At 46.5% G+C, this 10554-nt stretch overlaps 1 protein-coding gene across 1 annotated transcript; it reads left to right on the forward strand.

Moving 5' to 3' along the window:
• The first annotated feature begins 8507 nt into the window (after window positions 1-8507).
• LOC113406987 (atypical chemokine receptor 3-like) lies at window positions 8508-10125 on the forward strand. Its single transcript, XM_029912063.1, has one exon. It carries the CDS (start codon window positions 8532-8534, stop codon window positions 9624-9626), a length of 1095 nt encoding a protein of 364 aa, XP_029767923.1. The 5' UTR covers window positions 8508-8531; the 3' UTR covers window positions 9627-10125.
• The last annotated feature ends 429 nt before the right edge of the window (window positions 10126-10554 follow it).

Below are 10554 nucleotides of genomic sequence, written 5' to 3' on the forward strand. Positions count from 1 at the left end.
CGAGTCTTTCCCCGGGACTGGCTCGGAGGCGATTGACTGTTTCTGCCGGGGCAGTTAGCAGTCGTGTCGGTGCCTAACTGATGCTAACCTCTGACCTTCCCTCCACTCCTCGGCTGTTTACCCGGCAGCTCAGCGCTGGAAGCTGCAAATCCCCAAGTCACCTCGAGTCCTGTTTCTTGGTGACCTCAGGGCCCATCTGATTGGATCCGTTTGGCTTTCACCCTTACCTGCCCTCCCCGTAGGGGCGAGAAGGCGAAGGAACCGGAGCGCAGCCCTGGAGAGGAGCTAGGGGAGTTGGTTGGACGGGTGCATGGGCTGAGTCCTTTCAAGGCAGCCCGGGATGGGTGCGCAATGCACGGTAACTTCTGGGGGGGATGAGGAGTTGTAAAGTTATCCCAGCCCGCTGTTAAAAGCAGACTAATGGGCGTTCAAAATGGGAGAGTGCCTCATTCAAGGGTTTATGGAGGCACTTGGTGACAGGCCCTAAAACGTGCAGTCGGCCAAGCCTGAGGGGCAGCCGTGGTCCCTTTTTGTCCTTTCTCCGACGCAGATGTTGCCTTTGTGCCTGAGCCTTCCTGAAAGCAAGACGTGGGGGTGAAGGAAGGGTGCGTTGCGTGGCATTTTATGTGCATGCCTGGCAAAGAAAGCACCGCGTTGCTGGAGCCTCTTCGTAACTTTTCACCAGCAGGCGGCCCGATTCGCCTCCCATGGAAGTCCTGTTGGGCAAAACTTCCACTGGGAGCAGGATCGGGCCCGTAAGAGGGAGCATATCTTTTTTTTTTTCTTTTTGCAATTCATCCTTCACCTTAGGAATGTTTCCAGGGAAAATCATTCCGCGGGCTTCTAAAGCAGGGTTAGCGCTTCTCTTCCCATTTTGGGGGTGAAATGTTGGAGTAATAAATACATCAGGTATTGGATGCAAAAATGTAAAATGATGATGTTGCAAACCCCAACTATTCCTCCCAACCTGGGTGTGTGTGGGAGCCGTCCCCCCATGCCCCTAAAAGAATCCTGTGGAATGAAAAGCAATCCCCTTCCCCCCCCCCCACCAGACTGATCATACCCTAAGATATATGATGTTGTTCTATGAAATAATTCACACGATACAGAGAGAATGGCCCCATTAGCAGCAATCCTCAGAGGATCTATAAATATCTCTTAATGGGGGCCCATCGGCTTTCTGGATTTGAAATGCCTTTAAATGCTGAACAGTAGCTTTTTGTGCGACTGTTTCAGGCATAAAGTCAAACTGTTTTCATCCATCGAGAGAATGCGGGAGCTGCTCGAGTTTAACACAAACGGAAGAGAACGCAGGCTATCAGGGTATGCAAAGTGAGCAGCATAACTGTATCTAAGATGCTTATATGTGCTCCAGCATCTCTCTCAAAAGTATTATGCATAGCCACTGTCCATGCTTGTCTGAGAGGGACTTTAAAGGCCAGACGTATTGATGGTGCAATGCAAACATTTGGCAGAAGAAGAAATTCCCTCTCCCTGGCTTTGAAGAGGTGGTGATTGCAACAATATCTTCCTGCCCCTGTTAACTCTGAGGCCAGTTCTGCTTTCAGTTGTACACTGGTGTAAATCCAGAGTAGCTTCATGGAAGTTAATGGATCTCCTGTGGATTTCCACTGGTGTGACTGGGAACAGCTTAGCTGTTTGGTAAGTGTTGACAGCATGCTTGGCACTTCCCAAGAGAGGGTGCCTGCACTGAGAGTTCACAGGTGAAGGGCTTGATCCTGTGAACACCTACCACTGAGTATAGTGCTGGTGTCAGACTCCGTAAGTGTTCCCAGGATCAGGCCCTAAACACCAAACCAGAAAAGACCCTGGGAAGACACAAGAAGGATTAACACAATTATATTACACCTATACAGAAATGGCTGATGGTTTTCAATACCACTGTAACTCACTCACCAAATAACATCTCCTGATAGATTGCCCTATCAAGCGGGACAGCGAAAAGTACCTTGCCTAAATGCTTTTTCATAGCAGATAGTTCTTATCAGCCCAAAGAAAGAGAGCGAGAGGAAAGAAGGGGTGGGGCTAGGGAGTGGAGTGTAAAGCTGTCTGGAATTGGTTGGCTGAGACACAGATAGTGGGAATGATTGCAGAATTGCAGACCAGAGTTAGCTTGAAGAAATCTCAGAACAACTCTTTGTTAGGGGTCCAGTGTATATTGATGGGTCTCTTCTCCTGTACTGATCTCTCTAATTTAAAACAGCTTGTTCCTTTAAAAGCAAGGTTACATCTGTTCTCAGCCTTCCATGCTAAACCACCATCATGTCTAAAAAGCAAGCCGAACCCAGAAAGGGCCAAATGGTTTTAGTCAGCCTCACTGAGGGGCTTTTTTTCCAACCCCACCCCCGAAACTAATCTGGATGGGAATCTGAGCTCTGGGTACACAGCCAATCCCAGACTACAGACAGACTGGCCTTTGCATGCTCTAATCTCTGAATATAGCTGTCAGGATTTCAATTCCAGCAGCTCCTCCCCAGTTGGGGATTTGAGCACAATGGACCATATCAGCTTTCTGGATGGAGCTCTTTTATCACTGAATGGGGCTGTGGGTTTATATAGATGCACACATGGAGGTACTCACACACACAGAGTAAAGGGCTAGTGGCCTGCTAAGATTCACCAGATGTACAGGACGGCCCTAATTTGCATGCAGAAAGATCACGAGAGCCATTATTTAGTGAGTGGTCAAGACTGCATTGTTTTGGGCTTACCTGCCTCACCAGACCAGCCAGCCTTGCTATTCTAGGCTCGGTGCTGGCAGGTGGCCATAGAGTCCTCAGATCAGTTTAAACTCCCTGCTTTCAAGGGATATTATGCTCCCATTTTTGCATACATTTCACCAGGGAATAGTTATGCTGTATGTTTTCTGTGACCCCGATGACCTAACACCGTGCATTGCCTTGAGTTGTCTTAGATTACATTTGCTTACAAGTAACCTTAGAGGCTTCCTAATGGTATGAGGATGATGTCTTCACCTTGATAGTTAACTTGGATCAGTGTCTTTGTTTGTGAAGTCAACAGTTCATTCAACTATTAATATATCTCCCTAGGTCAGGTGATGCCCTTCCAGTCTGCATTTTAGGCATCCAAAGCAGTGTGTGTGGGGGGGGGGAAAGTGGGGGGCTAGTTTTACAAAAGGGGTAAATGTGACCCAAAGGTCAATACTTGGAATTGGGACAGTATTGCCAATCCCCACTCTTCAAAAATCATGAGTCAGACCCCCCCCTTCAAATCACATGATTGGCTTAACAATCATGAGATTTAAAAAAAAAAGTCAGGGTGCTGTTTGCTTTCTGGGTTTTGAGGCACTAGGGCATACAGGGGTCACATTTTCAAACTTTTCTCCACAACCAGGAGGCCTTGAAATGTTTAAAAAAAAATAAAATGAAAGCAGAGATTCTCCAGATTCTCCCATAATCCTGCTGGCAACTGCAACTTTAACATTTTGACTTGGAACGCCGGATCGCTGAAAACAGACTGCTTTTTTATTTATAGCCCTCTCCCCGAGATGTCCCCTGGCTAAGATATTGTTGGGGACTTTATTTCCTGTGCAAACTTAACGCCATTCACAGCCCTCCTGCTGATGATGAGAGAGCCTCTCTATAGTAGGTTTTATATGCTGATTTTTCCACATGGGACTCACTGGGGCATGTGCCTTTAAGCCAGTGTTGTCTTAACTGAGTCTTCTAGTCTCCTCGGATCAAATGCATTGCTGTTGTAACTCCCCTGATCTCGATAGCGTAACACCAGAGAGGGATTTGGCCCATCTTTGGCAGCTGGCTCATAAACACACAGCACGCAGGTGGATAGTTTTGGCAGATGTGGCTGAGAAATCCTCAGCAAAATCTCCGAGGCAGATGGGCTCAGAATGATTGATTTATTCCAGCAGAGGCCGGCCTCTCCTGAGATGCCATAACAGCAAAGTGCAGGGAAACCTCTGCCTTGTGCCCTCTGACTTTCATGTCAGAATAAATCAAGAGGTCAGCATGAGCTCTCTCCCTGTCCTTTGCGCCAATAACAGCGGTTATTACAAAACTCTGGTGGCCTGTTCTGAGAATTGCTGAGCAGCTGAAGTCAGCAGAAGCTACGGTTGCTCAGCACTTGGGAAAACTTGAACCCAACGGCTCCTGTCTTTGGTACTTATCTGGCCCCCATCACAGCCTTTAATGCATTTATCCTCAGAACACCCCTAAGAGGCAGGCCAGGCCTATTCTCCCCATTGTACAGATGGGGGAACTGAGGCCCAAAGAGACTTGCTCAAGACACACCGGAAGTCTGGGGCATGGGAGGGGATTGAACCCAGGCTAGTGCCTAACCACTGGACTGTCCTTCCCTGTGATGGAGAAGGAAGAATCATTGAATGAATCGTCTTCAATCCATTCTTGCTCTGGGATGAGTTCTGCCTTTAGAGTGAGTGGGACTTGTTGGGCCAGATCCTCAGAGGGTGTAAATCAATGTAGCGCTATTGACTTCTGGGGGTGGATCTGGCTCACTGTGTTTTGCAGGCTTCTCTGTGTGTTGTGGCTGTTACACTACAGGAGCCAAGTAACACCTGTGGGAGCGAATGCCTTTTGCAGTGGGAAGTAGACCTGAGAGCCCCCTCCTCCCCATGCAGGTCTAACCGCCTCTCTGAGGCGCACTAACTCTTGTCTTTGCATTCTATACAGTGCCCGTAGCAGTGCTACCAGGATACCCGGACACGCTGATTTCCACAGCGGACGGGTTTTTCCTTTTGCTATAGATCATTATGAGTTTGGAAGATGAAATCCTCATCGCTGCGTAGGTCAGAGGAGATTTCTCTCTGAGCTTGTATTTAAACACTACAGCTTGGCACATGCCCAGAACTGAATGGAAACCAGCAAGGAATACAGCTCTTCGAATAAGATCCTGTCCTCTATGATTAGCCACAAAGAGCAGTTCCTCCAGTACTGGGCATGAGCTGAAGCAGCTTCGTTTTACTGAAGCGAGGCTGTCCTTATTAAAACAACAGGTTCCTTTTTTATTTAACAATGCCCATTTCGCTCCCAAAGCTCTGCCTTCAAAATGTCCATGGGCTAGAAGGATGATGGTCCATGTGCATGTCAAGTGATGATCCAAAGCACATCCCAGGACAATCTGTTCACTCTTTGCATAGGGGTGTGATCTCTCCCGTTAATATCACCACTAAGTGTCCAGCCAAAGGACAGTGGACCCGTTAATCCTCTTCTGTTATTGTTTCCCCTTATCTCCCCTCTCTCTTCCTCAGCTTGTATCAACAGCAGTACCCCTGTTGGGCTTGCCTAGCACTAATCATGTAAACTGAAGCATGCCACTTGAACTGCGCTTCGTACGCAAGCAACTACCTCCCTGCAGGGCCGGGCTCTCCTCATGCACTCCTTGCAGTTTCAGTCCCCAACAGAGTAGTGCTTCGAGCAGCCTAATGTTATCTCACGTGTGGCTGATTTTCCTTGTTAGTTCTTGCAAAGTAGCAGGCCCCACAAACCCCGCTGAAGTGTCCCCTGTATCCGAAAGCTTCTTTAACGAGGAGAGAGGGAGATCGGGGCTGTTCACAAATGCAGACTGCCATGTAAATGCTAGGGTGACCAGATAGCAAATGTGAAAAATCGGGACAGGGGGTGGGAGGTAATAGGAGCCTATATAAGAAAAAGACCCAAAAATCGGGACTGTCCCTATAAAATTGGGACATCTGGTCACCCTAGTAAATGCTTTCTTGGGCGTGGCGTCGTAACAGTTTCTTAAATCAAATTAATCTTGCCCCAAAGGCAGCAGCAAAAAGCAGAAGGAGTGGGTCACAACCACACCCTTTTCCTTTATGGGAGAAGCTGCGTATGTATAAAAAAACCCCAACCCTTGTGCCTGGCAACAATCCAAGATGTCTAAATGTCAGAAAACAGTTCTATCCTAAGGGGGAGAAGAGGAAAGGGAAACCTAAAATAAAACCATGAAGTGAGGCAAAGATGGAGGAATTTCTTGTCCAGCTGACCCCTTGTGTACCGCCCCTCCGGGCCTGCCCAGGAGGCCTGCTTGTAAAGCCCGGCCCAGTGGGAGAGTGAGTAAAGGGAAGAGCTATACGTTAAGGTGAAGGGACCAGCAGAACAACACTCCTTTCCACACAGTCTGGGCCAGATTGTGGCAGTTAATTACTGCCCTGCCCTGGAGGGGCAGCATTGCATGCCCTCCCTCAGTAACCCCGCCGAGGTATTTTTGCCCACCACTTACTCCAGTGCACTAGGAGGGTTGTACCATTTTCCTCTTGTCAGGACGGTATGTAGCATCCCCATGGCTTGCGGAAGGGTCTGTTCTCTTGTGACAGCGGAGCGCTGTGATTTCAGAGCACACTCAGCTGAATGAAGATGGAGGCCTTTGTCTTGTTCTCAATTACACCGGTTTATAAAGTGGGGGTAACTCCACTGAAACCAGCGGGCCTGGTTCTCCACTGCCCTGCTCCTTGTGTTGTCATTTACCCCAGTGCTAAGTGCGTATAGGATGCTCCCAAACTGGGTCTCAGAGCTCCCTCTCACCAGTGCTAGAGTTTCAGCCTCATTTTGTACTACCATAAACAACTGCAGGCCATGGGGAGTCAGGCCCACTTGTAGTACACTGGGGTGAAACCACAATGAGTGAGAGGAGAATAGGGTCCCAATTGCCCTTAACCCCTCACTCCTTCTGGCTGATCCCAGGCACAGCTGCTGCTCTTGGTCTTGGCTTTGCACTCATGGCAACTAACCGGAATGGTTTCATGTTAAGCCCCAAATAAAACCTGGAGCTCAGAGCAAGAATCTATAATCACTTTGGAGAGCTGTGAATTATACCCACATAAGCCTTTGCTTCCAAGGAACTTGTCCTCAAGCCTTCTGCTGCTGCTACTGCATATGCACAAAGATGGATGAGGGCTAGCATATCCAGTAGGGCTATTGAAGACGTGGGGCATCTCATTAAATCCCTATTCACTTCTCCTTGTGGCGACCCTTCCCTATTCATTTCCTGGCTGCACATTGGTGTAGGTCCTGGTTGGTGATATATGGCTTCAGCAGCCTCCCAAAGGTCTTGTCTATACTTGAAATTAGCCCTGATTTCTACCATTGGTATTGCTGCACCCGTGCAAACCCCTAGTGGAGAACAGGGAAACTACAGGTGGATTTACTCCTTGAAATAGAATTAAGTGTACTGGTTCAAATCATGGCTTTGCCTGTCTACACTAAGGGTTTGTATTGGTGCAACAAAACTGGTGCCTGGCTGAAACTGGGGCTAAATCTAAGTGTAGTGTAGATGTAACACATTGATCAGTGCATTTTAAATGTCTCTGCCTGATCCACAACGGATGTGAGTCTGTTACAGTTCCCACCTACTGTGCCTGGTCTGTTAGCGCATGCTATAGATACTCATACTTTTATCTCCTGAGATTCCTGGTTCAGTCCCTGATATTGTCAGCCACGTTGGCAGCCATCACATAGACGAGGTCTTAGAAAGGCTGACTGGCTGCTGTGGGTGGTATTGTACCGTCCACAGGGCTGTTCGCCACTCCCGACGCGTGGCAGTAACTGCCACAATGTGTCCTGGATTTTGTGGGAAGCTGTAACATTCTGTGGATCCCATCCTTCTGCTGGCAATACAGGTAACAAGTAGCCCACCTCTTTATCCACTCTGCAGACGGAGGAACTGTTGACGCAACAATAATAATAAAGCACATAAATAGAAAGTGTGTGGTGCTGAGAGAGAGGCTGAGCTTTAGCAGCTGGGGTGAGGGCGTATTCTTAAATCCAAGATCTCTTCTAAAAAAAAAAAAAGCAGTGCTGCCGCTCCACGTTACACAACAGTAAGGCTCCAATTCTCTCAATGCTGCATCATGATTGTTAAACACAGAGGAATGCTTCATTATATGTAATTGAGGGGGGCCTGGATTGAAATTTGAAATTGGGAGGAGAGAACAAAGGTCTTAGGTCTACACTTCTGTTTAATGCATCTGGAGCTGTACTTGATGTGATGCTTAACAGAACCTGTGGTAACTGTTTTACAGTACTCTCTCAGCCAGAGCAATTCTACTAGGCTTGAGGGAGTGCAGATAAAATGGCTTAAAGATTTCCCTGCTAAAAGCGATAGCATCATCTTTTATGTTGCAGAAGACAGATTCAGTCGCGTGACATTTATTTGGCCATGGTGTACTTTGTGGATTTCACACCCAGGGACTACAGCCAACCTGATGATGTCACACACAGACGAATAAAAAAGCACACAGAAAGCCAATGTTGTTTCTCTTTTGCAGACCAGATGAGTTTTGTTTTGTGTTCCTCAGTCCCAGTTTGCTCTCCTTTTCTCTTTAACTGCAAGTAGTTTATGAGGATACGACACAATTTAAACAAAGCATCCAATGGACAAAATGTTCGCAGAGTGATAGCACAAGTGTTTTGATACAAGGATGGTAGCAGAGAACTCTAACCCTTGCTAACCAAGATATTTTCTTTTTATTCTTATATTGGTTTTAGGTTATTTGGATTCCAAATTGACTGGCCATGAGTGCAATTGACTTGACTTCCATCCTCGATCTTCTGGACGTGGGAAATTTCTCTGATAGCAACTGGACGTGCAACAATGGAGACTGCATCATTGTGGACACACTCTCATGCCCTAGCACACTTAATAAAAGTGTCTTACTGTACACCCTCTCTATCTTCTACATCTTTATCTTTGTGATAGGGCTGGTGGCCAACTCGGTGGTTGTCTGGGTCAATCTCCAGGCCAAAGCAACTGGTTATGAAACCCACCTCTACATCTTCAATCTAGCCATCGCCGACCTGTGCGTTGTCATCACCCTTCCAGTCTGGGTGGTCTCCCTTGTCCAGCATAACCAATGGCACATGGGAGAAATCACATGCAAGATCACTCACCTTATATTTTCCATCAACTTGTTTGGGAGCATCTTCTTCCTGGCATGTATGAGTGTGGACCGCTACCTCTCAGTTGCCTACTTCACCAATTCCAGTAACTGCAAGAAGAAGATCATCCGACGCTTCATCTGCATCTTTGTGTGGCTTCTCGCCTTCTGTGTCTCTCTCCCAGACACCTATTACCTGAAGACCGTCTCTTCAAACAATGAAACTTACTGCCGCCCTCTCTATCCAGAGGAGAGCTTCAAAGAGTGGCTGGTTGGCATGGAGCTCATCTCTGTTGTGTTGGGCTTTGCCATTCCTTTCCCCATCATTGCTCTTTTTTATTTTCTCCTTGCAAGGACCATCTCTGCCTCCAGTGACCAAGAAAGGAAGAGCAATGGGAAGATCATTTTCTCTTACGTTGTTGTGTTTCTTGTCTGCTGGCTGCCCTACCACGTGGTCGTCCTGCTCGACATCTTCTCGGTCCTTCATTTTATACCCTTCAGCTGTCAAATGGAGAACTTTCTGTATGCGGCTCTTCACATCACCCAGTGTTTCTCCCTCATCCATTGCTGCGTCAACCCCATACTCTACAGCTTCATCAACCGAAATTACAGATACGAGCTCATGAAAGCCTTTATTTTCAAGTACTCGGCCAAAACAGGCCTCACCAAACTTATTGATGCTTCCAGAGTATCCGAAGCTGAGTACTCTGCTCTGGAGCAAAATGCCAAATGATTATCACTCCCTAAGGACTCCTCTTGGACCTTTTCATATGTGTCTCTGATGGGGCGTGAATTCACAGCGTGGAAGAGAAATACAGAACCATAATTTAAATTTAGAGTTTGGAGCAAACCAAAATCATGCATTTATTTTAACGTGTTTTGTTTTATCTACTGCTAGCTAATCCAGACTTTCTGGAACGAGACCAGGGTGCAAATTCTATGCAAATGGGGGAGAATTTGTAGTGAACAAAGCCATTGTGTACCACGGATATCACGTCTTCAGGATAGGCTTGTTTCCCCATGTGTAAAGGAGACCCTCTCTTGGTTTCATTGTATATGTGTTATATAGATATAGATATATATAGCGTGTTGTATTTAAAAACCCAAGACTTTATTTTCTGGCTGTTGGTGTACTTTATACAAATGTCTTTGAAAGTTGAAATATATTTTTATCATGTATTTGAAGTATATTGCTGATAATTGTATCCAGAGTGCTGTAGTCTGAATGTTAGCTTGTCATTCATTTTGACTATAATTGGACTAAGGATGACATGAATAGCTGTCTGGAGACGATGTATATTATGTGTGTGTCTACTTTGGCTGGCACATTTTATTTACAATAGCTTTATGTTATGGTGTATACCTATATGTATGGAAATAAGCTGAATGTACAGTACTGTGATATAGTTTCAAGTATCAGAGGGGTAGCTGTGTTAGTCTGGATCTGTAAAAAGCGACAGAGTCCTGTGGCACCTTATAGTCTAACAGATGTATTGGCACATAAGCTTTCGTGGGTGAATACCCACTTTGTGCGTCTGACGAAATGGGTATTCACCCACGAAAGCTTATGCTCCAATACGTCTATTAGTCTATAAGGTGCCATAGGACTCTTTGTGATATAGTTTGACATCATATTAACCTGACTCTTACATTACTGTTAA

This window comes from Terrapene carolina, unplaced genomic scaffold (genome assembly GCF_002925995.2).
Source record: "Terrapene carolina triunguis isolate 2854851 unplaced genomic scaffold, T_m_triunguis-2.0 Scaffold175, whole genome shotgun sequence".
Lineage (NCBI taxonomy): Eukaryota > Metazoa > Chordata > Testudines > Emydidae > Terrapene > Terrapene triunguis.

Excerpts from the sequence above, each read along its gene's own strand:
- LOC113406987 (XM_029912063.1), top strand. The coding sequence starts at position 8,532 with ATGAGTGCAATTGACTTGACTTCCATCCTCGATCTTCTGGACGTGGGA.